Raw genomic sequence first — 27,832 nt, 5'->3', positions numbered from 1 at the left:
TTAATAATAAAAATATGTTTATTTTATACAGCACCTTTATCACACTCAAGGTCGCTTAAACAGTTGTATAACACCAATCGTATGTAACATTTCCGACCAGTGAGCAGGGATTTTCAGTTCCTCAATTTAATCACTGGTTCCTCGTCAAATACGTTGGCCTATACATTTTTTTTAAATCACTTGCTCACTTGTGACTCTAGACCTCTGTAAACAAAGTGAGCAAATGGTTGGAATCGTTTGGAATTTAAATACCTCTCCATGGTTTTTCTTGAAACTTTTTGTTGTTCTTACTGACCTATGTTATGAATGCCCTCCATTGAAGAACCCTACCCATCTTCCTGCCTCCCCGTTTATTAATAAATCAGGGCTTTCTTCATTAAATCTCCTGTGTCTGCGTTCTCAAGTTTTCGGTTTGAATAATTAATAGTGATACTGATACTCAACATTATTAACATCATGGTAAACTTCATTACCCAAGAACCTCTCACAAAACAGAAAGAGAAGAGGGTTTGGCGGACACGACGGGCATCTCGTAGCGCACCCTCTTCCAGAAACGTGAGTTCCAGTCTGCGGCGCCTGGTGAGTCCTCCAACCAGCAGAGGGGGGAACGTTTGTGGATAAAGTTCTGCAGGGTGGGGGAGAGATGGGTGTAGCCCTGGGGTCCCACCTCACCCAGCTGGACCAGGATCACTCTCGTATCCTGGGCCAAGGCCTCGTGGAGCCCAACCTGACAACACACACACACAGCCCAGAGTTTTGAATCAAAGTTGGCTTTTTCGTTTAGACAAAATATGCGTCCGAATCGGGCACCACATTGGGCACCTTTGCTGCTACCTCTATTGGATGTATTGATCATTTGGTTGTGGTATAGGTAATAGGGTGTGCAAGGACCTACCTGCCACTCAACATCATCCCCTACAGGGCTGCTGGGGGAAGAGCCCAGGGTCTCATGGATCTCTAACCCCGGAGGGAGCACCACCATCAGCCTCCTGCACAGCCTCACGTACTCCTTCACCACCTCCAACCGGTCTGCAGGATGGGGAACTAGTTAGTAGTACCAGTAGTAGTACTAGTAGCAGAACTACCTCCTCCACCTGAAGTTATTTAAAATAAGTAGCAACAGTAGTAGCTGGTAGAAGTAGCAACAGTACTAGCAGTAAACAGGTTATAATGCACACGTATACTTTAAACCAAATCGGAATAGCAAGGACGCAAGGACAAATGGTATAATAAACAACAAATCAAAGACAATTAGACAACATTGCTTACTATATAACACACAAATATATACATATGTGTCATCAATACTGTCCTAGTTATGTAGTTATGTTTTCATTAAGGGGTTTATTTTCCATTTGCACCTTACGGATAAGAAAGGTGCCCACTTCATATGGTATTAGTTTATACATTATATATATATATATATATATTTCATATATATCATTACAAGTTTGCGTTGTGTTCCTTCTGTAGTGCAATGTGAGTTCCTTATCAACATGTTACATGTGTGTGCAGATAATGTGATGCGGATATTAATCTTGAGACCTGCTCTGGGTGTGTCGTTAGGGCCATGGGTGAAGACCCTGTAGCCACACTTCTGCTCCAGGACGTGGGGCAGGGCCTGGGAGAGGAAGCGGTTCAGGATCCCCTCACTCTTCTCCTGATAGTGGTACACCACGTAGATGTCGTACAGCAACCCATCTAGAAAATGCAGCAGACATCAATCAAAAACGTATAACAAGCTTTAAACACCTCTAGAGCGGTGGTTCGTATCCTGGGACTTTGGGTGTACCGTTCATTTCCGATCAAAGCCGTTTGCAGAAAATCTGGAGTGCCCTTGTGTACCACAGGTGGAAGACACTTCTCTAGACTAGAGCATTCTTCAAACCCCTCTTTACCTTGTACATCAATTTTGAAAGTCCTCTAGGGCCCTATCTTGCACCCAGCGCAATGGACTTTCTACACCGACGCATTTATCCTTGCTAGTTTGCACCCGGCGTAAAGCTGATTTTTTTTCCCTGCAGCATCCAAAAAGCAAATGCGCCACTGACCGGCAAATACTTAGTCTAAATGCCCTACTGGATAGCGCAGTTGGTGTTGCTATTTTGACGTGCCATGGCAGGTCGGAACTGCAACATAAGCTTACACACACGTAGGCTATGCACAGCAAAAACATGCAAACAAATATCCTAATTGAGCCGTATCATGGTGTCAAAGATTGTTCATATGAGTGAAACTGCATAGAAATAGCATCTGGATTGTGGAAACGAACGAATGAATGACCACTGTATTAGGCTATGCCATGCGTTAAAATAATAATAATAACAGTCATAAACTCGAGCAAAGTAGGCTTTATTCCAGCCTTCCAAAACAAAATCTTGTTTTAGGGAAAATAATAACGTCGGTTAAATTATTTGGGAAAGAACAGCTGTTACAGCGGTAAGAAGTTGTACTTTTAAAACATTGCATCTGCAAACACCGTACAGCAAATACATAGTTTCTTGACACAGACATCGTGTACAAGCCCATAACTTTTAGGCTTGATGAGTATAAGATGGGTGAGAAAACATAGTTTTACCGAGAGTGAGTGTTTAAAATAATGAATGAATTCGGGTAATGCATGGCGCGCGTGTGTGCACCCATCTGTTTAAACTCACGCAAACTAAACACGATTCTGTGGTTCAGATGTTGTAGAAGAAAACGCTATTACATTTGTAAATTCAGCCTATTTTTTGGCCATGCACTGAGCCATTGAAGTTTGAAATTCATGTGGTCATGCATCTGTCTCAGCGGGGACTGCAAACAAAGCTGTCAAAATATAAACTCGTCAAGTTCAAATGCGCTCATGGCTCTTAAAGGGGACTGGAGATGGAAATCTCATTGGTTTGTTTCTCGTTACGCCCAAAACACACCAACAGGTTTCCGACCAACTCATTTTAGTTTTGCGTCGGGTGCAAAAGTAATTCATCCACCGGTATAATAGCAACAGCGGCAGAGATCTGCCCACAAAGCCACTTGCGTTTCACGTTTCATTCTTGCGTTTCTGACCATTAAAAAAGGGCCCCTGGACTCATTTATAGTTGTTTTGTTTCTCTTGAGTTAACTATGTGGTTGACAAAGTGGTTAATTACTTTTTGGATCTAGCACCTCTGCAATTTGATGGATGGTTGGATGGACGGGCTGCTTATAACAGATCTGGGACATACAAAACAAGACCACCTCTAGAGTCTCTTACTTAAGGCCTCTAGAACACAATTAAACATAATTAAAACACCTCTAGAACAAACTTTATACTTCTAGAACCTGCTTTAAACATGTCTAGAACATACTTAAAAGACGAGTCTAGCACATACTTTTCACTTCTAGAACCTGCTTTAAGCAACTCTAGAACATACTTTACAATTATCTAACCTACTTAAATTCCCTCTAGATTAAAACATGCTGCCAAAACCTCTAGAAAACATTGTGATGTACTCACCGCTGCTGGCCTTGCAGCATTTCAGGAACCTTCTGCCAAACAGAACCAGGTCCATAAAGAAGTATTTGATGGTGAGGGCGGCTAACAGGAACACAAAGCTGACACACACCACCGCAACCACAAGGTAGCTCCTCGATTCTGAGTACAGATTAGGAAGTAGGATTAACAGGGGTTTCCTCTCTCTCCATACATAATATGTTAGAGAGTAAACCATGATGATCTCCAAGGACCTGCAAGCTTGAGGCTGAGAGTGTGGAATCTGGTTTCTCTGTGGTTGGAGGCCCTACACCTGAAGGAGGTTTGGAGGTCGGACCCCTGGACCTTCTCAATAGTAAGGGTGGAGGAGCAAAAGCTCTTCTTGGATGACTCCACTGTCTCCCTGCAGCACCACAAGATTGACAGAGATCAATTAACATTATAATCATAATTGTCATCATCATTAGTACGTATTTGACTGTCCGACTAGAGTATTAATATTAGTAGAAGTAGCAGTAGCCCTCTTTTTGTTTTTTTTGTTTGTATTTTCAATACAAAAGGCCAAAACAGAAAAAAGCTGGATGTGGTAATGGAGAGGAGTCAGAGGCGATAGTGGAGGGAAGCTGGAGGGGGTAGTGGAGAGGAGGAGGGCAGGTGTAGGTCATAGAAGAGAGGAGGAGGAAGTAGTGGAGGGGAGGTTGGAGTCATAGCTGATGGTGGCAGGAGGTTGGGGAGGGGAGGTGGCAGTAGAAGAAGCGAGGTGGAGGTAATGGGGGGGAGCTGGAGGTCATAGTGGGCGGGAGGTTGAAGCTGTATTAAGATCAATTCGGCAATCTTCTATCTGACCTGAAGAAGGTCTGCTGGTAACCCTCCATCCCAGATATACTGTGGTTGTTCTTCTCCCAGCGAACTTCACAGGGACTTTTGAAGTTGGTCTCAAAGAAGGCCACACACTGGATCTCCAGCGGGGAACCTAGGGAAGAACCAGAGGCTGTTGGTCTTCTACTACATGACCCTGTTTCTAAAGCGTGGAAACCGCTGGCCAAACCGTTGGCCACCTGAAACGTTTGGGAAGACTCGGACGAGTTTGGGAACAAATCTGTTCCGTGTGTTCAGCTGGGTTGGAAGCTTGTGGAACCAAGCAGACGGTTTCTGGTCCGATTCAACATGCAAAGTCTGAGAGCGTTGGCTTCTGAGGCATGGAGCCTCTGATTGGTTGGGTACTGCTAGCACATAACCAACGAATCAGCGCGGTGTGTGGGAGGCGCGGACTAGCGCCACGAGACAAGTGCCCGATGTTAAAGAGACTTATTGCATCTTGCGCAAGCGCAAAACGTACACGCTACTGTGTAGCTGGCAGTAGTCTGCCAGTATGTTTCATTGCAACTTTTCTGCAGAACGGGTCAGATGATAGGCAACTGAGTAGTAGGATAAAGGTGGTTTTACGTAACCCTGTTTCTGAGAGGGGTTCTGGTCTTCATCAGTTTCAACCGGGATATTGTCAAGGTTCAGAAATTCCTGGGACTTCAAATGTTTACGTGTTTGTTCATCTGTTAAGCATCAGGCAACATCTGTCAGTGATAACAATGTCCCAATGAACAAATGTGCATCACACCAGCCAAAACTAAGAGAGTTCACTCGTAGCTTTGAATCATTCGGCTGTGGATATGAGAGACAATTTCGCACGTTGAGCACACAGTTGTGTGACTCGTTTATTGAGTTAGAGAAAACAGGAAATCAAAACGTGCTGCAAGTAAACACATCCCGCATCGGGCTCTGACATCATGAGACGCTCGTAATCCTCACGACTCACTACAATGGGTGCCCGGTGTTTCAGTTCAAGTGGTGACCGGTTTAACTGGTGACTTTCAGCCGAATGCTTCGCTTGTTGTCGTGGCTACGCCAGATGTTGGAAATCGGGACCAGACACGTAGCTGTCCTTGCGATTGCCTCTTTGATTTGTTATTCAATAAAATGTCAAAAACATTACAATCTCATTCGTTTTTGGAGTGTAATTGGAAGAAACTTGTCACGTAGAACCGTTCTAAGCCGAAATAAATGGAAAATGAATGTTTAAAATATGATACATTACGGGATTCGAATTCATACCATTGCGGGGAAAAAATATAACAATCCGCAATTCCATTCCATTGTGCCGTTGACCCACTGGGGAAATTACCGCCGTAGTATAATAGAATTCGCAAATACTTCTTGAAAACACGAAAGGCAGCCAGATCAACTTGTGACCCTACTTTCCATGTAGTTATGACCATGCATTGGTCGCGTATCCCAAAAATAAGACGCCTTTACATCCAGTTAATCCAAACCTAATGTTGTGTTGCCCTCCACTGCTTGAAACTAGCCAAAAACCCTGTTATGCGCTCATTCGATCATTTCGGTCGCCTGATGTGGTGTTGTCGCGTCCTCCTTCTTTATATCCTCTCTGTAAGCAAAGCAGCGACTTCGGAAATCAATGTGACGCAAGGCGATATCTCTTTGAGACACAACGTTTATTCACATGAAAACATAGATTACGAGATTCGAACTCGTACCATTGTGGGGAAAAATATAACAATCCGCAATTCCATTCCATTGTGCCGTTGACCCACTGGGAAATTCGCCGCCGTAGTATAATAGAATTCGCAAATACTTCTTGAAAACACGAAAGGCAGCCAGATCAACTTGTGACCCTACTTTCCATGTAGTTATGACCATGCATTGGTCGCGTTTCTAAAAAATAAGACGCCTTTACACCCAGTTAATCCAAACCTAATGTTGTGTTGCCCTCCGCTCTTGAAGCGTGGTAAAGTTAGTTTTTATTGGACGTTGGATATTCGACACATTCGAAAATTCTATTTAGCACTGGCTTCGATGGACGAATTTGTGTCAAACCAACTTAGATGTGTTAATACAAGGCCTACCTATGTAAAACAAAGCACCATTTGATTTTATAAAAAAAAATGTAATGTTAAAAAAGGCCATAAATCTATTATGCGGCTTGACCTTTTGACCTACCCATAGCAAAACACATCTGGTGTAATCAACTAACTGCCCCACACATAACACAAAGCTTATTTTTTCCAAAAACCCACGTTTTGATTTTATAAAATAAATTTAATGTTAAAAAAATATTTATAAAATCAAAGGGTAGGTGTTTTGAGAAAATAAGCTTTGTGTTATGTGTGGGGCAGTTAGTTGATTACACCAGATGTGTTTTGCTATGGGTAGGTCAAAAGGTCAAGCCGCATAATAGATTTATGGCCTTTGTTAACATTACATTTTTTTTTATAAAATCAAATGGTGCTTTGTTTTACATAGGTAGGCCTTGTATTAACACATCTAAGTTGGTTTGACACAAATTCGTCCATCGAAGCCAGTGCTAAATAGAATTTTCGAATGTGTCGAATATCCAACGTCCAATAAAAACTAACTTTACCACGCTTCAAGAGCGGAGGGCAACACAACATTAGGTTTGGATTAACTGGGTGTAAAGGCGTCTTATTTTTTAGAAACGCGACCAATGCATGGTCATAACTACATGGAAAGTAGGGTCACAAGTTGATCTGGCTGCCTTTCGTGTTTTCAAGAAGTATTTGCGAATTCTAGTATACTACGGCGGCGAATTTCCCAGTGGGTCAACGGCACAATGGAATGGAATTGCGGATTGTTATATTTTTCCCCACAATGGTACGAGTTCGAATCTCGTAATGTATGTTTTCATGTGAATAAACGTTGTGTCTCAAAGAGATATCGCCTTGCGTCACATTGATTTCCGAAGTCGCTGCTTTGCTTACAGAGAGGATATAAAGAAGGAGGACGCGACAACACCACATCAGGCGACCGAAATGATCGAATGAGCGCATAACAGGGTTTTTGGCTAGTTTCAAGCAGTGGAGGGCAACACAACATTAGGTTTGGATTAACTGGATGTAAAGGCGTCTTATTTTTGGGATACGCGACCAATGCATGGTCATAACTACATGGAAAGTAGGGTCACAAGTTGATCTGGCTGCCTTTCGTGTTTTCAAGAAGTATTTGCGAATTCTATTATACTACGGCGGTAATTTCCCCAGTGGGTCAACGGCACAATGGAATGGAATTGCGGATTGTTATATTTTTTCCCCGCAATGGTATGAATTCGAATCCCGTAATGTATCATATTTTAAACATTCATTTTCCATTTATTTCGGCTTAGAACGGTTCTACGTGACAAGTTTCTTCCAATTACACTCCAAAAACGAATGAGATTGTAATGTTTTTGACATTTTATTGAATAACAAATCAAAGAGGCAATCGCAAGGACAGCTACGTGTCTGGTCCCGATTTCCAACATCTGGCGTAGCCACGACAACAAGCGAAGCATTCGGCTGAAAGTCACCAGTTAAACCGGTCACCACTTGAACTGAAACACCGGTCATTCAGCTGTTCAGCACCCAGGCTCTGGAACTCCCTCCCCCCCACACATAAAACAATCAGACACCATTACAACCTTCAAGTCACAACTCAAAACTCCCCTGTTCAAACTCGCACACAACGTCTAACTGATCTCTGTTTTGATTGTTTTTTTGTTTTGTTTTGTCTTGTTTTTGTTTTATTTATTTCTTATTGCTTATGTTTATATATTTTTACACAATGTCTTGTTTTTTTAAATAATGTATGATGACTATATGCTCTGTAAGGTGACCTTGGGTGTCTTGAAAGGCGCCTCTAAATTAAATGTATTATTATTATTATTATTATCCTTAAAGGGACAGCGATCCCTGAACCACCAAGACAGTAAACGACATGCCTAACACAGTGGAAAGAACAACACATAACAAAATACTGTAGGTGATTTATGTTACACTCACTACACACCAGTGGAGGCTTCTCCATTGAGGAGAGGGAGGAAGATCCTCCCTAACATTGTTGAGAATAAAAAATTTAGATTGCCCCGACTATTGTAATGAATTAATGCCCTTAAATATGACTACTTTATTGCCTTTGAATATATAATGTTCGTTTCCCTGGGTAAAGGGACATTAGCACCCCCTATCGCCTATTGACAATTACTTCAGGGAGGAACGTCCTCCCTCCGCCGCCGTCCACTCCCATTCATTTTCCCGAAAGTACTGGCGGCCGGTGGATAACATGGGTTTCAATGGGAAAGAGGAGGAAAATCCTCCTCTGAGTGGGTGGGACCTCAAGGGGTCTGATTCGCGCAAAAATCTATCCCTCTGCGCTACGAACCAATAAGCAGGATCCCTGGATGTTGAGCAGTGTTGCCAGATTGGTCCGATTTCCCACCCAATTGGGCTACTTTTAACCATGTTAGGCTGGAAAAATTATAATTGGGCGGGAAATCTGCCCAATCTGGCAACGCTGTCGATAACAAACCCGGTCTGCATTGCCGCGGTGCTCAGTCTGAGAGACGCAGAGCAAGTGAAATCTGCGATAGCGAGATCCTAAATGTACAATGGAAACATTGGAAACGGAGGACATTGTTAACGTCTTATTACAAAAACCATTCCATTCATTCAGAAAGAGGTAGACCACTTCCCAAAATCATGGTCATCAGAAGTAATGGCAACGTCAGTGTTGTGAGTGCTACATGGTTTGCTAGGTACGCATGACTTACTGGTAGCATTACAAGCAATTGTAACTGAAAATAAACATAGCTAAATAACTTCTGTCAGTGAGGGCAAAAATAGGCCCAATAATAGGCCCAGATCTTTTTATTTACTTTTACAAATCAATAGTAGGTCTGATTTGACTAATATGCTTTGCATCCTTTCCTTCTCAAATTACAGTGATGCCACTGGTGGCTTTGTATACATTTTGTTCACATAACTCCCTCCCTGCTATTTTGTCGTTCACCAAAACACCCTGAAACAACTTGAGTCTCACATTCTTATGCCACAATACACCAACAGTGCAAGCAGGCCAATGGCAACCAAGCGCGCAGTCCTTCCTCCCTCACTTTAAAAACCACCAGCCGCCACTGCTACACAAGTCCCCCCAGAATTCACCATCAGAAGAAAACAACGACAAAACAGTCATCGCGGGGGCGGGCGTATTAACCGGCCACAACGGCTGCGTCGTACAGGGGGTCGAGGAGCCACGACTGCGGCAGGCGTCCCGCCATGACACGGGATTTGGGCATGGAGTGTGGGAGTTCCGGGAGGGAGGGGAGCAGGGGGCAGGGGCAGAGCTGGAGGTCGTCCACGCCGCAAGGGCTGGGCCAAGTCAATGGGCCTGGCCTCGTCCAAGTGAGCTGGCTTGAGGCGGTCAATGGAGAGTCGCTCTGGCCTGCCGCCCATGTCCACCACAAAATGTTTGTCCCCCGTCTCCAAAACCCGGAACGGGCCCTCGTAGGGCGGGCGTAGCGGTCCCCTGTGGGCTTCGTGGCGAATGAAAACGTAGGCAGCCGTCCGAAGCACAGCGGGGATGTGCGACTGAGGTAGGCCGTGCCGGGAAGTGGGGACAGGTGCGAAAAGCCTTGCATTGTCCAGTAGCGTGGACCGCTGGAGGGTGGCAGACCAAGGAACGGTGGTGCCAGGGACGAAATCCCCTGGTACCCACAGCGGCTGGCCATAAACAAGCTCTGCGGAGGAGGACTGTAGGTCTTCCTTTGGTGCAGTCCTGTTGCCAAGCAGTACCCACGGGAGCTTGTCGACCCAGTTGCTGTCTTTGAGGCTGGCACGAAGAGGCCTTCATCGACCTATGAAATCGCTCACAGAGTCCGTTAGCCTGTGGGTGATATGCAGTAGTGTGGTGGAGTTTCACTCCGAGTCTGTGCGACTGAGCTCCACAGCTCAGACGTAAACTGCGCACCCCGGTCGGAGGATATGTCGGAAGGAGTGCCGAAACGGGCAACCAAGGTGCTGATAAATGCCCATGTCATTTCGACCGATGCCAGCGACGTCAGTGGCACAGCCTCAGGCCAACGGGTGGTCCTGTCAACCATGATCAACAGGTAGGTGAACCGTGAGAGGAGGGCAGAGGGCCAACCAGATCCACGTTGACATGTCCAAACGGGAAGCAGGCAGGACGCTCCTCTGTGCTCCTGTGTCGCACAGGAACCGCCGTCCGGAGATGCTGTCGCGGATGAAAAGCAGCCTGCCAGCATGACCGACGTTCATGGCCACTACCGAGGCCGGCCCTGGCGTTTCCCAATCCGCCGTAACTGCATGCCGGACGGCATTTAAGAGCCTTCGGTCCAAACTTTGCATGGTAGAAACACATGAAACACACGAAGACTGCTGCGGGCCTGAAGACTGCTGGGGGTCAGAAGACCGCTGCCGATGAGAAGTGGTGGCAGCGATGAGCGTGGAGACGCCCAGTGTCACAGGAGCGATGTGCACGGGAAAAAACGCAGCCACACAGTGCCCTTGACCCGCCAGGAAAAAATTATCAGCCTCTTCAGCCAGCCTCCGACAGTCAGTGATCATGGTGTTGGCTAAAGCCGCCCTCACTTGGGAAGGCAGCTGACGCAGGAAAAGCTAAACAAAAAGAAAATCGGGTTTGTGCTCACCCATGAGATCCAGCATACGGTCAATGAGCTCAGACTGTTTGCTGTCACCGAGCCCTTGAAGTGAGAAAAGCCTGCTGGCTCTCTCAGTGTCCGACAGTTTAAACGTCTTTAACAGGTGGGCTTTTAGTGCCGCATACTTCTCCCTTGCCGGAGGATTTTTAAGGAGGCTCACCACTCTGGATGCTGTCGAATTACCGAGAGCTGACACAACGTAGTAGTACCTCGTCGTATCCTCGGTGATCTCCCGCAACACGAACTGCGCTTCGGTCTGGGCGAACCATGCCGACGCCGACGATTCCCAGAATTCGGGGAGCTTGAGAGTAACAGCGTTTGCGGTCATGGTCGTGTCGTGTCCCTGGATACGTCCAGCAGACTAAAGTCGGGGTCACCAGTGTGGAAATTGCGTAGAATGAGGGACAATTTCGCACGTTGAGCACACAGTTGTGTGACTCGTTTATTGAGTTAGAGAAAACAGGAAATCAAAACGTGCTGCAAGTAAACAAATCCCGCATCGGGCTCTGACGTCATGAGACTGTGGCATCCCGCCCCGTAAACCTCGGCTCGGACCAGCCCGAGGGTTGGTCCTGGATGGCCGATACCACCATCACCCATCAGCCGGCGACGGAGAGCACCGACCGAACCCCAATCAGCGAGATTGGGGGACACCTGGCTAAAAGCCGAGGAGCCATCTTAAAAGGAGCTCGAGGACTGACATTTGGGGAGACCAGGAACGGGAGCGAGGAAAGAGGAAGCGCTCGTGTCCGCGAGAGGCTAGAGGCCCACGGATGCCCTAGAGACCGCGTTTACTTTGTTTGAATGAGTTGTATGCAATAAATGCCGAGATCGGCTTTAACCCTCACTGCCAAGCGTGATTCGTACATGGAACCCGGCGACGACAAGGACCGGGTTGCCACAAGACGCACGTAATCCTTAAAGGGACAGCGATCCCTGAACCACCATGACAGTAAACGACATGCCTAACACAGTGGAAAGAACAACACATAACAAAATACTGCAGGTGAATTATGTTATACTCACTACAAGGCAATCTTTTTGGAAATAGGCAGGAACATTACGGAACATTTTCAAACAACAATCCAGATTCCGATATCTCATCACTCTGCAAACTCCCATGTGCCCATCTGAATTTCAGGCAACCCCAAGTTTAGGAGCTCACCTGGGTGAACGGTCAGCTCTGTGGTGGTAGGAAGGATGATTTGGATATCCTGATTAGCCGGCTGCTCTGCAGGGGGATAACCACAAAGAGATAAGAGACCATTAATACACCATTATGATGCAAATTAATGCTGGGACGACGCGTCAACGTAATCGATGACGTCGACGCATAAATTACGTCGACGCGAAAAATGCGCGTAGATTAAAAAATAAAAAAAGATGGGCGGCGCCGGAGCGTAGTGGCTCCTCAGACTTTCATAAGTGCAAGGCGCCACGCACTCGTTCCTCTAAAGTATGGGAATTCTTTAATGTGAAAGGAAACGATTCCGTGATACGTCGTCTTTGCAAAATGGAGATGACTTTACATTCTAGCACCCCGGCAATTCACCAGCACCTGAAGAGGCGCCACCCGGTAGCAGCTGCAGATGACCGAGCACAGTAGAATTCTAAGAATGCATTACTTTGCACTTTTATTTTGGAATTTAAAGGCAATAAACATGTATTGAAATGTTAAGGAATTCATTCATTCAGATATGTAAATCAACGTCATGTATAAATTGCTATTAGTCAATTAATGGGGAGATAATCGATAATCGAATCGAAATCGAATCGGACTGAAAAAATGAATCGTTAGATTAATCGATGCATCGAAAAAATAATCGCTAGATTAATCGTTTAAAAATATATATAGTTTATCCCAGCCCTAACATTACATAAATTCCCAATAAAGCCCTTGGAGGGGGAACTGGAATTCTGTCTCTTACATCCTATTATCTGACATACAAGTAAACAGTGCCTCGAGCGTGAAAAATAAGAACATGACAAGAAGAACAACTACAAAAACATGAGACAGGGTCGGATATCCATAGTTAGAAGATCCTCCCTCTCTCTTGCTAGCGCTGCTAAAGCCATGTCACTGTCAGAGAATTACTTTTATGTTCATTAAGAAAATATAAGAAAAAAAAAGAAAATATACCGTTGTACACAGTGTTCACAATATTCCCTGAATATAGCTCCACTAAAATGGTACATTGCCCCACACATTCAAGGAACACCATGCCTTGGAACCAGCCTAATCGGCAAGCTCATGTTTAATTTGGTCTGGCAAATAGGTCAGGTTCGATTTGACTATACAGAGGATTTCCGTTGAGGCATTTTCATAAAAAACATTGATCTGATGGTTGTAGATTTACGGCCGTTGATAACGCCACTTGGAAATCAAAAATTAACTGAGAGCCAGACTAATACGCATTTGCGAATTGTTATCTATAACTAGTTATAGGTCACAGTGGATCACAGTGTTGCTTGATGCTGACCCATCATCTTCAGCTCTCTGGAGGCCGTGGAGTTGTACGGCTTCTCATTGTGTTTCCACGTGCACACACACTTGTACACGGCCATGTACGGCATGGTGTGTCCTTGCAGCTGCAGTGTAGGGAGTTTCTCCCCCACCATCAGACTGGAGTTCTTGGAGGAAAAATAAGGATAAGATAGGGGAAGGGGTGTGGGGGTTGCCAGTTCCAGGGGTTAGACAGTGAATACGGAGAAAGGTCTTTAAGAAGAGGAAGGGGTTAGACAGTGAATACAGAGACAGGTCATTTAGAAGAGGTAGGGGTTAGACAGTGAATATAGAGACAGGTGCCATACCTGGTACCAGCTGAGAACTCCTCTGAAGTCTTTGCACACATCCGTGACCTGCTCCGGACAGGGGACTTGGGGGTTAGAGTCAGAGCTCTCGATGGGGGTGTAGAAAGTTTCCAGGGGATCGCTGGTCACAAGCAGAGGAACGTAGAAGATGTGGCATTTCCCCAAGTAGTCGAGCCTGAATTTGGTGGGGGGGGTGGGGGGCATAAAGCATCCATCCAAGGCATGAAGGCACAGAAACACTGCCCGGCTCACTACGAGTTCAGATTGCTCTGTCAATCATCAACAATACAAACACCCAACCATCCAAGTGCCAATGCAGGAAATCATCTTTCAGCTCTTTAATATCCTCCCCACATTGGGCTTTGTGAAAAAAGTATTCTAAAGCCTTATCATCACTTTTCCTAACCTGTGGTGGTATAGATACTGGCTGTCATACCGGGCAATGTAGTGACCGGTGTCGTTGATGGATAGAGGGAGGAAGAAGAGGGCAGGGCCATGTTGATGGATCCGCTCCTCCTCTGAGGAGGAGAAATTGGTCTCTCCCTCCTGGCGGTGCCAGGAGGGAGAGACCAATTTCTCCTCCTCAGAGGAGGAGAAATTGGTCTCTCCGTCCTGGCGGTGCCAGGTGAACAGGTCATGTTGGGAGTCGTTCCAATTGCTCCCCTGCAGACCATCTGGTACGATGCGAAGAGCCTCCCCCTCAGTGACAAAAAAAGTCTTCATATCTGTGTACATCTCACAGGTAGACCCTGTTGGCGATAGCAACCATCAACAGCACCATTACTATCAATATCGCCACCATTATCATGTAGGGGTGATGATGATTGTGATGATTGTAATTCTAGTGCCGAAGATGATGTTGATGATGATGATGATGATGATGATGATGATGATGATGGAGATGTTTTTGGTGACAGTGAGAATGATGGTAAGGTTGATGGTGACAGTGAGGATAGTTTGATGGCACGTGATTTTTGAATTTATCACTGTTGGGAGGCAGGATGGATGCAGTAGGTTGAGTGACGTAAGATCTAACCTGGAGGTTCAGCTTTACCCTCATCTCCCTCTACGCAGGCCATCCAACAGAACACCAGCAGCAGAACAAGAAGCTTCATCATCTCCCAGGAGGACATTCCCTGTAGATAAAACATACCTTTTCCCTTTAGAAAAGATACGAGCCATCATGTGCATTCACGATGGCTCCCAGAAGGACTGAGGACCTGAAAGGTTTTGTAAAAGGGTGATCTGGACAGCACCGTAGACTCAGACCATGTCGCTGGGCAGGGGAGCATGCGCACCCTTATTATTTTTTGAGGATTTAAGACGAAAGCATAAATTAAGTGAACTTTGAAAATATCTTTCACATTTACTTTAAAGGAAATAAAAAAATATAGAAATCGATTTTTAAGTGATTCATTTATTCATTTATCACTATTCGGAATTAAAACATACGTTTTGGTATTGAGCACAGAAATGGGCACAGAAACTCAAATCACCAACCCATTCAGCTTCGCTGAAAAGTTGACAGACGACATGTCTAGCTGTTCAAACGATGACAGTTCCTTCATTTGTTCATTAGTTTGGAATCATAAAGCATCACATCCAAAGCTAGAAATAAAAATCTCTACTAATGCATCAGAAACTGGGCATGTGTAATAATTTAGTTGTTGTATCATGTATGTTTCATCTATGCATTATTTTTTTTATCTCAGAATTCTGAGATTAATGTCAGAATTCTGACTTTATTCTCAGAATTCTGAGATTAAAGTCAGAATTCTGACTTTTTTCTCAGAATTCTGAGAATAAAGTCAGAACTGAATTTTTTTTTACATGTGTGGCCCTAATCCTCTTCCGTACTCCAACCTAACATATGTTTACTATTTTTTCTGCGTACATCCCCATTCACGAGGCTTTAGTAGGCTAATTTCTTGCGATGTTGAACCCCCCCCCCGCCGCTTTTTTTCTACTCGTCCTCAGCGCTCCGGGAGCTCCCACTTGACAAATTAAGCACTGCCTACAAACTAGCTTCATGTATCTAAATAAACTTTGAATCGCTCTGAAGCGATACTGCCTCGCGTCACTGCCTCGATTCCCGAGCTCGTTATCTTCGCTGACACAGACCATCCAGAGTAAAAGCGAATCACACACGACTCACCCAGGCTTACTGCAATAGTCCGATAAAGGCACAGGGCGTTTGGAAGATGTTGACTCCAGTCTGTGTTAATGAACGTTTACGCTCTGTAGTCTGAAGTCCTAGTCTGAGCGACGGAATTGCAGGGGCGTTTCTAGGTCTCTGAAATATCCGGGGCTTAGCCCAGCGCATGCAAATTTAGCCTGGCCCATGCACATTTTTTAATAATGCTTTACATAAATACAGGCCCGGCCCTGGGCATAGGCAGTATAGGCGAATGCTAAGGGCGCATCCGTCCGCAGGGGGCGCCAAAAATAAGTAATATAACCCTGTTTATATTACTTAGTACCAGCAGTTATGTCGAAATAAATATTAGATAACATAACAGGTAAAATAGAAGAGCGCCCTAGCTTCCGTGTCCCTGATTAGCAGGCTGCTCTGCAGGGGGATAACCACAAAGAGTTAAGAGACCATTAATACACCATTATGATGCACATTACATAAATTCCCAATAAATCCCTTGGAGGGGGAGCTGGAATTCTGTCTCTTACATCATATTATCTGACATACAAGTAAACAGTGCCTCGAGCGTGAAAAATAAGAACATGACAAGAAGAACAACTACAAAAACATGAGACGGGGTCGGATATCCATAGTTAGAAGACCCTCCCTCTCTCTTGCTAGCGCTGCTAAAGCCATGTCACTGTCAGAGAATTACTTTTATGTTCATTAAAAAAATAAGAAAATATACCGTTGTACACAGTGTTCACAATATTCCCTGATTATACCCCCACTAAAATGGTACATTCCCCCACACGTTCAAGGAGCACCATGCCTTGGAATTAGCCTAATCGGCAAGCTCATGTTTAATTTGGTCTGGCAAATGGGTCAGGTTCGATATGACTATACAGAGGATTTCCGTTGAGGCATTTTCATAAAAAACGTTGCTCTGATTGGTTGTAGATTTACGGCCGTTGATAACACCACTTGGAAATCAAAAATTAACTGAGAGCCAGACTAATACCCCCCTCCCCCCCCCCCCCATAGACTCTAACTATTTGCTATCTATCTATTTGCACATCATAACGTCAAGGAAGCCTAAACACTCTGGCGCCCAGGGGAGGAAGAGAACGAAAGAGAAGGATAAACAGGATAAGACAGAAATACAGTGACTTTAATTTGTTTATCTTTATTGTAGGCCTGGCTGCCATAGCCAACTGGTCACTTTGTCGGGCTCTTGTTCACCTTTCTATCTTTATTTCTCTGGAGCTAACGGTTCCTTATACATAAGTCTGCTTAATACATGGCTATTGGTTTAATTTATTCACTTATCGAAGCAATGTGGTTTTAAATTTGGTTTTATTTTTTAGTAAATACAAATGGGCGTAGCGCGTTGCCAAGCAACGTGTAAACAACTTAACCAGAGTTAACTAGTCATGCAATGTTTGTTTTAAAAAAAGGAACGGCAGCTCTTTACCTAGCAGTGTTTATTTTCAAGCTGATTTGGATGATAGTTTGTGGTTTGCATATCTTACATTTCCCATATCTTTCATATAATATAATATTGTATTTTTTTACACTTCACTTGAGTGCTTGTTTAATCTCTGGTTAGAAACAAACTACATAAACCATACTACATTTAATTGTATTTACAATCATTTGAATCTGAACTCATATCTATTATTTTGCTCATGAATGCCTTTAGTAAACATCATGCATTGTCACTTGTTTTGCAAGACTCTTTTTTACTGCAAAGTGTTTGATTATTAAAAGTTCTAACGTCTGCAGTATTTTGTGCATACCATATTGTATCATGATTCATTGCGTGATACTTGGTTTGTAATACGTTTTGTTTGTTAAATTTTCTATCTAAAATAAAAGAGTCTCAAAGACAAAGCTTTGCAGCTTCTCTGAGTGTATGAACATTGGTAGTCAAATTGACTGTGTGATCCAAAGGGGTAGGGGGCGCCAGCAAAAATCTTGCCTAGAATAAAATGAATACAAGTGAGACAGACCTATATATATATATATATATATATATATATATATATATATATATTAGGGTTGCCGCGGTGTGGACATTTTCACACCGAGTAATACGCTCGTGTCAACACCGGTATTACCGGTATAAACGGTATTGACTTTGAAACTATAGGTCAACCGCCATCTTCTCCGTCAACTCTCCTCTCACACTCGGTGACAGCGGCTGGCAGCGCGCCCATACTCAGCGTCTTATAACGTTCTATATATGATAGTATTATGGTATAATATAATTGTATATATCGTAATATCACGGCCAAAAGCTCTGTGCGCCTCCGGATGGCCCTTGCACGGGGAGCTCACGTAGGGATTGGGCTCCGCGGGGTTTGTTTACCGGCGTTGCTATGGTTACCGGTCTTGTAAGGAAGCACTTCAATTCTCGGCACGACAATTCTCCCGCACAGAGCAGAACTGTGGCCTATTCTACACATTTTAATTTTCTTAATTATAATTATATTATTCATTTTTACTGAATTACTTCTTTATTACTGAAAAAACAACAAAAAAAAACAACGAGTAAACGGTGTTGACCTCAACACCGGTAACACCGGTAATACCGTATACCGCGGCAACCCTAATATATATCTATATATATATACATATATATACACATATATATATATGAGATAGGATAGGTTAATCCACTAAAAACATAACCAGACTGTTTACAGGTGTAAACAGTCTGGTTATGTTTTTAAATAGTTTATTCTCATTCCAGAAGGACTAGGCTACTTTGAGATGCCCCTGGTTCATTTTTTCTTTATAAGATTCGAGGCTAATTAAATAATATCCGGGGTTTTAGCCCCTTATCAAACAGCCTAGTGACGCCACTGCTGAATTGTACCCACAGGGCAAGTAAGACACACCTCTTTTTTATTGACTTTAGCAAGTAGAAGATTAAAAATTATCCATTGATTTTCATATGGTCATATGGTCTTACCTGCTATGTTTGAGAACGATATCTCAATGAAGCGACACAAAGCTTGATTACACAGCACAAAATTGTCGGTAAATTAAGCCTAAAGAACCACATATATTTATACTGATATTTATTGAACTATTTATTGCCTCATTCATTGATTTCATATATAGCTATATAATAATAATAATAATAATAATAATAATAATGTATAATTAGCCGTGACAAAAAAGCAAATAGGAAGTATAGGCGGGCGGACAGGATATATTGGAATGGTGCCAGGTATAGATATTATAGATATATTAATTTAATATATTATTATTTTTCTAATCAGAATAAGAGAAAAAGGACACATGCAATGTTCACAAAATACACCATCAATACTTTGGATAATGTTGTATGGTTGCAGTCACAACTGTAGTGATATGCGTAGGAACCTGTAAGGAGGTTGTGGAAGGTTTAAGGGTGAACACCTGTAACGTACGCAAGCATGTAATAAAGTACCCAAGGCTACACCGGCAACACGAGTGTCTCCGTCTATTAAACCTGCACAGTATATCATAGATCCTGTTACATGGTGTCAGAAGTGCTGAAACCCGTCACAAGCGACGTCAGAGTTCCTGAAAGATGGTTTGGAAAATAAAAACAGACTTCTGTGCAGTGTAAATGCCGTCAGGGATAAGCTAGGCTAAGCTAGCAGTTAGAAACTAGCAGAGCGGAGAGCCAGCGAGACGGTGAGAGACAGCGTCGTGCAAGCCTCCAAACGGAAAAATAGAGTCCCTGTTCTCAATAAGCCCACCGGATAACTTTGACTTCTCGCACTTCGGTAATTGGCCAAACTGGATTCGCCGTTTTGAACGGTTCCGGATCGCGGCAGGACTGAATGAAAAGGGCGAAGAATATCAAGTTAATTCACTGGTATAGCCTACACCATGGTTGAGAAAGCAGATGACATTTTGTGCACACTGGGTTTAAGTGGAGCAGACTAGAAGAAATTCATCCTGGTAAGAAATGCTTTGGAAAAATACTCCATTTGCAAACACAATGTAATATACGAACGGGCTCGGTTTAACAAACGATGCAAAGAGCCGGGGGAAACGGCTGCAGTTTATAAACTAGCAGAACACAGTCAATATGGCACACTACAGGAAGAAATGATTTGGGACAGATTAGTGGTGGCTTCATCTTCATCTCACACAGCATGACAGAGGCAGAGCGTAGATACGCCCAGATTGAAAAAGTGGCGCTGGCGTTGACATAGCCTGGCTCCGCCCGCCTAAGTACTTCCGCTCAATTTGAATTTCCCTTCAGTACTAGTGCTGCTATCCATTTGGATGTACGAAGTGGTAAAGTCGCCAATCTCCCAGCTTTCTTGCGGCATTTCACTGAGGCACGCCCCCTTTCGGTCGTAGTATCTCGTCGCTTTCAAAGTAGAGCGAGCAGATCTGTACAAATAGCAAACAAGATGGCTGCGCCCGTAGTCAATGGGGATTGAGCTGTATTTTCTTTGTATTTGTACCACGTTGGAGGTTGTAATGTCGATTTTAAATCCTCTTACACACTTGATTTCATTGCTGCTTTAATCCTGTCACCAATTTATGGTCTTGCTTTGCGTGAAATTCAATGTAAAGTTTTCAAGCTTGTTTGCCAAAGAGGCTATGTTGCTAATGATGACTAGCCCGCTACTACCCCTCGTGGCTCGACAGAAACACGACAGCACTTGTTGAAATAAAAATTGGCGAAAATGGCAAAATATTATTGCAATGTAAAAGGCTTGCAATGTTAATGTTTCTGTAAAGGCTGGCAACCATTATACACTGGATTATTAATTTTTTCCAAAATAGTTTTCTTCTTAAACTCGTCGGACACAAATAGCAAACTGGAAGGCTGGAGCAAGGGAAATACGTCACGTTCTCGCTGAAGCTGGTCGTTCGTACCAGCCTACCATCAAAATGGATAGCAGCATAGGTCTGGACCTGCTGTATGTAATTTGGTTTTCTTGTGCCGCCACAGCGGCCACCAATCAGCGAACAGAGGGAGTGTCTGAGAACAATGACGATGAAGTCGTACGCCAGTTTGAGTTGTTGTTGTAGGTCGGTAGTTGATTTACAATGTGCAATTTTTCCCTGATAAATTAAATTTGACGAACAAAACCTGCAGCTGTCGTTGACGGACATTTTCGTGCAGACGCGCAAGGTGTTTGGTTTGTGTACAACCTGCGCGTGATTCCCGGCGCATGACATACGTCACAACCAAACGTTAGCGATTGGTTATGACAGATCCAGAGTGGCACTGGGCAGATGCAATCATTTTAGACTTCAACAGACACCCGCCTTCAAGTGAGTTAACGTTTGTCAATTGATTAGGTCCAGACTCTCTGTACAAATGAAATGAAATGAAGTGAAGTACGAGAGTCTGGTAGAACCAGGCTAGCGTTGACATGGGCGTGTGAGCGCTTTCAGTCTTATCTAGTGGGGATGGACTTTCTCATACAGACGGACCACAAACCCCTCATCTCCCTACTGAGCAGCAGAGACCTTAGCTGTGTTTGAAATCGTTCCCTATCCACTCACTCACTATTCCCTATATAGTGTTCATGATATAGTGCCCTATATAGTGGACCACTGAGAATTCAAACACCCTACAAAATGGCATGCACCCTATTTAGTGCACTACATCCATGATAGGGAACGATTTCGAACACAGCTCTTGATGATTTGCTCCTGAGATTCAGACTGCGACTACCCCGCTTCACATACAGAATTGAACACGTGCCTGTGTTTCGCCTAGTCAAAACTGAATTACAGATAGGTCTATCTGTCGTTTCGACTAGTCACAATTACGTTACAGATATCTTGAATCCAAATTCCAACTATTCAAAATGTAATTAGCTACGACTAGTCAGAAAGAAGTTGTTGATATCTACAATGTTAATTCCGGATAGTCAAACTTAGTTAATAAATGACAATTCGGCTTGCCATAGATTATGGAAGCTTATACAACGGGGGGCCTAAATCCAGCGATCTGATTGGTTCCTAACTGTCGTATAATGAGCGTATACATAACTGCTATGACGCCCGATCATTTTGTGAAAGTATCACTCCGCGCCTTGAAGTGGAAACCGTTACAACCGCTCTCTCGGAGGGACGCTAAAGTGTGTTGCATAGCGACCGTCGTGCATTTTGAAGGAAGCCAGGAGGGACTACTTTTTGGTAGTCTTTAATAAAACGGCTACTTTGACTTTCTTTGTTTCTTTTTAAATGTAGTGTGTCTATGACTTTCGTTTCACCATAACAGTAACCGTTGTATAAAAGCAATAGATCACTTCAGTCAGTGGCATGTGCTCATTATACCACTGTGAAGGGGGTCGCCGGCCCTCCGCTGCGCGTCGGGGCCGGACAACGCCCCTTAACAGTGGTATAATGAGCACATACCACAGCCTGGCGTGATCTATTGCTTAAATATATGTAGCAAAATTCAAATGGCAATGCAATTTGCAATTTGCAATTCAATAAGTAATTACGTTATGCAATTGGCAATGCATTATGCAATTTCATAATGTAATTTGTAAATACGTTATTCAAAGTGTATTTTAATATGCAAAGTGACAATGCAATCCTCAATTAAATTTGCAAAAGTTACAACAATAAAAATACAATAACATTTTCTCAAATTAATTGAGTTCCTTTATTCAAATTGAAAAGCTATAGCGTCCCCGTGATTGCAATCCACTTCGCCACGCTCCGTTTGTTGCGATATTCAAATGACATTTCAATCCGCAAAATGGAATCCAAAACGGCATCCAAAACGGAATCCAAAGCGGAATCCAAAACGGAATCCAAAGAGGAATCCAAAGAGGAATCCAAAAAGTCAATATGCAAAGTGGCAAACGTATCAGGCAATCAGCGTCTGGGCGGGAACTACGTCACTTTCTATTGTCTCCAAGGGTATCTCCACGGTAATAATAATAATAATAATTTAATTTAAAGGGCGCCTTTCAAGACACCCAAGGTCACCTTACAGAGCATAAAGTTATCATAAATCGTTTAAACAAGACATTGTGGAAAAATAATAATAATAAATAAATAAATAAAACAAAAACAAGACAAAACAAACAAACAATCAAGACAGTGATCAGTCAGAGCCCTGTTTCAGGTAGCTGGTTTTGAGGCAACCCCGAGTTTGTTCGCTCTGAGTTAGTGGAAACTCTGGGTTTTCCGTTTCAGGTAGCAGGTTCAGCGCAACCGAGAGTTAGTTGCTGCGGCAACATACGCCGTGGGTCTAACCTGCTCGGGAGGTGGTTAGACCTACTCTGAGTTTGTTGTCTATAAGGCTGAAGGCAGCTCTCCGACAGAAGGAAGTGTTAGAAATGGCATGTCCTTTTCTACGAGAGCCTGTGGACGTAGAGGCTGCGATCCTCAGAAGGAATCTCCGTGAGGAACGATTAAGACCCCGGTTGGATATACTTTATTTTCCTGATAATTTTCTTCACGAGCGCTATCGTTTTTCAGCGCAATCTATCATTTATTTAGACCACCTTCTCAGCCCCCATGTTAACTGTCAAACGCACCGGGGGCATGCTTTAAGTTTATTTTTTTATTTTTTATCGCAATTAACGCATGTGCAGAATGATCCGCCCCGTGCATCCCACCCGCTCTGTACTACAGTCACTTCAACGTTGTGGCTTTCCCATGATCAGAGTAGCTGACTAACCACGGACCTATAACTGCTGCAAGTCAAGAAACTCATTTTAAGAATGCAAGGCAGAAAAGACCCTGGTACTGCTTTTAACCAGATGCTGTTCTTCTCTACATGCACATGCTCAGCATAATCGTCTGCATTGTTCACTGAAGTAAAACCCTTTGAGTAAACTGTTCAACAAAATAACTTGTCCCACCACAGCCCGTGTTCTAATAAAGACAATCTACTTATTATGAGGATTTTTTTATTTCCTGAAAGCACAAAAAAAATTGTTATATTGGGTATGTTTTTAGAGCAGGGAACAGTAGCCTATCCCAGTTTGCACCTCACCCACCTATAACTTATGTTACAAAATTTGGATCTCCAAAGCATCCTTTTGCATCTTTTGAATTGTTACAATTGCATGGAGGTTGGTGAGGGCATCTGGTTCAAGTAGGGCGATGACGCCATCAGTAACTGGAAGAAGATGATTAGACAGTGCAATTATTACTTGACCCAGAATCTAACCCTATCTAATTAGCAACACGCTGGGTTGCGTGTACATATTTAATTATTTTGAATAACCAACCTCTTATACTGTAAAGGCACTTCTATCCTGGGGGGTGGGGGGGATCAGAGGAGCTCCCCCCAGGGATGCCCTCAGCCACAGGACGCATACTCTGTTGGCTGAGGGCCATCTCCTCAGCCTCTGTGAGGGCTGCAGGTGGTGGACCCCCTCCAGTCTGCCGGGCCTCTGCATTTTTTCGATTTGCTAACATGGAGGAAAATGTTACCCTAATATTCAGTAAGCGCTATTTTGAAGACACATATATATTTATAATGCATTTTGCCTAGGTGTAGCCTTCTAATATATCTAAATCCTATTAAACATTGGCAGTGTTGGGGTGGCTGGGAAATTTACTACTTACATGTACTGCTTAAATATAGTATACAAATATATAATACATGTTGAACATAGCTGTTAAATTAGGTAGAGCAGGCAAAACAGCACAATTGATTTGATTTCAATTAAACATTAGTTTACCTGTTTAAACTATATTTTTGTACTAAAAAAGGCCATAAATCTATTATGCGGCTTGACCTTTTGACCTACCCATAGCAAAACACATCTGGTGTAATCAACTAACTGCCCCACACATAACACAAAGCTTATTTTTTTCCAAAAACCCACGTTTTGATTTTATAAAATAAATTTAATGTTAAAAAAATATTTATAAAATCAAAGGGTAGGTGTTTTGAGAAAATAAGCTTTGTGTTATGTGTGGGGCAGTTAGTTGATTACACCAGATGTGTTTTGCTATGGGTAGGTCAAAAGGTCAAGCCGCATAATAGATGTATGGCCTTTTTTAACATTACATTTTTTTTTATAAAATCAAATGGTGCTTTGTTTTACATAGGTAGGCCTTGTATTAACACATCTAAGTTGGTTTGACACAAATTCGTCCATCGAAGCCAGTGCTAAATAGAATTTTCGAATGTGTCGAATATCCAACGTCCAATAAAAACTAACTTTACCACGCTTCAAGAGCGGAGGGCAACACAACATTAGGTTTGGATTAACTGGGTGTAAAGGCGTCTTATTTTTTAGAAACGCGACCAATGCATGGTCATAACTACATGGAAAGTAGGGTCACAAGTTGATCTGGCTGCCTTTCGTGTTTTCAAGAAGTATTTGCGAATTCTAGTATACTACGGCGGCGAATTTCCCAGTGGGTCAACGGCACAATGGAATGGAATTGCCGATTGTTATATTTTTCCCCACAATGGTACGAGTTCGAATCTCGTAATGTATGTTTTCATGTGAATAAACGTTGTGTCTCAAAGAGATATCGCCTTGCGTCACATTGATTTCCGAAGTCGCTGCTTTGCTTACAGAGAGGATATAAAGAAGGAGGACGCGACAACACCACATCACGCGACCGAAATGATCGAATGAGCGCATAACAGGGTTTTCGGCTAGTTTCAAGCAGTGGAGGGCAACACAACATTAGGTTTGGATTAACTGGATGTAAAGGCGTCTTATTTTTGGGATACGCGACCAATGCATGGTCATAACTACATGGAAAGTAGGGTCACAAGTTGATCTGACTGCCTTTCGTGTTTTCAAGAAGTATTTGCGAATTCTATTATACTACGGCGGTAATTTCCCCAGTGGGTCAACGGCACAATGGAATGGAATTGCGGATTGTTATATTTTTTCCCCGCAATGGTATGAATTCGAATCCCGTAATGTATCATATTTTAAACATTCATTTTCCATTTATTTCGGCTTAGACCGGTTCTACGTGACAAGTTTCTTCCAATTACACTCCAAAAACGAATGAGATTGTAATGTTTTTGACATTTTATTGAATAACAAATCAAAGAGGCAATCGCAAGGACAGCTACGTGTCTGGTCCCGATTTCCAACATCTGGCGTAGCCACGACAACAAGCGAAGCATTCGGCTGAAAGTCACCAGTTAAACCGGTCACCACTTGAACTGAAACACCGGGCACCCATTCGTAATGAGTCGTGATGTGGGGATACATAGTAGTCCAGCAGAGGTTTAGCGGAGGGAGCGGGAGGGAGTGTATTCTTGGAGGAGGTCGCAGAGGTAACTGGGGGCTAGGTTGTGGAGAGCTTTGTAGGTGAGGAGTGGGTGGAGGCGGTGGGTCTCCCGACCCTATCTTTCGCACCCAGTGCCTGTAGCACTTGGGAAATCTTTGTGTTTACCACACTGGCGTCAGTGAGGATAAGTCGTCTATCCTATCTCCCAGAATCCTATCTCTCTACTCTATCTGCGTCTTCAACACGATTGTTCTCCACATCATCGGCCAAACTTCGGAGCGTATCAATAATCTCGATTGGTGACCATGGACCTGACACATACGAACTAGAAGTGAACAAGGAAATTACGAGCAAGTGACGTAGTTCCCGCCCAGACGCTGATTGGCTGATACGTTTGCCACTTTGCATATTGACTTTTTGGATTCCTCTTTGGATTCCGTTTTGCCAAATCTTTTGCAAAGCGTTCGTTTTGCGGATTGAAATGTCATTTGAATATCGCAACACACGGAGCGTGGCGAAGTGGATTGCAATCACGGGGACGCTATAGCTTTTCAATTTGCATAAAGGAACTCAAAGAATTTGACAAAATGTTATTCTATTTGTATTGTTATAACTTTTGCAAATTTAATTGAGGATTGCATTGTCACTTTGCATGTTAAAATACACTTTGAATAACGTATTTACAAATTACATTATAAAATTGCATAATGAATTGTCAAATGCATAATGCAATTCCAAATTGCATTGCCATTTGAATTTTGCTACATATATGCTTCCATAATAGATATCTGCAATTGTAATTTAAGATGTGTGACGAGTTGAATGTCTTTTTCTGTGTCGTCATTGCGTCATCGCTTAGTCAAAACTGAATTACAGATATCTCTATCCGTCGTTTCGACTAGTAGGCCTAGTCACAATTACGTTACAGATATCTTGAATCAAAATTCCAACTATTCAAAATGTAATTACGACTAGTCAGTTGTTGATATCTACAATGTTAATTCCGGATAGTCAAACTTAGTTAATAAATGACAATTCGGCTTGGCATAGGGGTGGGTCATCTTACCCTATCTCCCCTTATATAGAAAAAAGGCAATGGACTACGTTTCTGTGTAGAATGATTTAGAAGTGCAATGGTATGTTACTAAAATACAGTTCTACTGAATAACAACATTTAGCCCGTCGGATACAATATATGCCACCAGAATAAAAGGATATGAAACTAACGACAAGACCTACCTTTTAATGTCTTGTGCTTTTGCTTGAAAAGAGGAGATGTGACGTCTCACAGGAGGCCAACCGTAAAAGTCTGCAAACGTGTCCCTCACAGCCATCTTATAGGCCTACACCTTTTCTCTCACAGTGACTCAACAGTCTGGCGCTGCTCAACGTTTCCTTCACCCTCTAGGGAGGGTCCGCAAGGAGGTGACGGGTCCGTAACCCGACATAGTGGCATGTCGATCTCATGGGAAATATTTCGGACCATTGAGACCTCGGAACAACGAGGCGTCGGAATTACGGCATGGCACCCCACAGCTTCCAGGAACCATGAGTGATTATACAGTGCGGCAAATTCTTAAGAATCGGAGTCTATTTGAGATTAATCCCGCAGCATGTGACCAGGTTCCTGTGGAAAGCTTCATCTGCTCTGAAACGCCCGCGTCCGTCGGTCAGATCTCGATCCCAGACCAGTTCGAGCAAT

At 43.3% G+C, this 27,832-nt stretch overlaps 1 protein-coding gene across 7 annotated transcripts; it reads right to left on the bottom strand.

Annotated features, from left to right (window-relative positions):
- On the bottom strand, positions 1–27,779 carry LOC115533682 (interleukin-1 receptor-like 1). 7 transcript variants are annotated; one of them, XM_030344306.1, is made up of 13 exons: positions 15,946–16,110; positions 14,827–14,926; positions 14,373–14,539; positions 14,197–14,306; positions 13,791–13,965; positions 13,460–13,610; positions 12,145–12,210; positions 4,301–4,427; positions 3,709–3,857; positions 3,479–3,616; positions 1,546–1,701; positions 896–1,029; positions 1–727 (listed from the first exon to the last, which is right to left on the bottom strand). In XM_030344306.1, the coding sequence occupies exons 2-13, from the start codon at positions 14,921–14,923 to the stop codon at positions 485–487; spliced, it is 1,713 nt and encodes a 570-aa protein (XP_030200166.1). In that variant the 5' UTR covers positions 14,924–14,926; positions 15,946–16,110; the 3' UTR covers positions 1–484. The 7 variants fall into 7 exon arrangements, with proteins under 7 accessions (XP_030200166.1, XP_030200165.1, XP_030200168.1 ...); XM_030344305.1 differs by having other exon boundaries at positions 14,197–14,333; positions 14,400–14,539; XM_030344308.1 differs by having other exon boundaries at positions 14,227–14,306; positions 15,946–16,106.
- Between the last annotated feature and the right edge of the window lie 53 nt (positions 27,780–27,832).

Source organism: Gadus morhua, chromosome 20 (assembly GCF_902167405.1).
Source record: "Gadus morhua chromosome 20, gadMor3.0, whole genome shotgun sequence".
Classification (NCBI taxonomy): domain Eukaryota; kingdom Metazoa; phylum Chordata; class Actinopteri; order Gadiformes; family Gadidae; genus Gadus; species Gadus morhua.
This window is presented reverse-complemented; position numbering and strand designations above follow the sequence as displayed.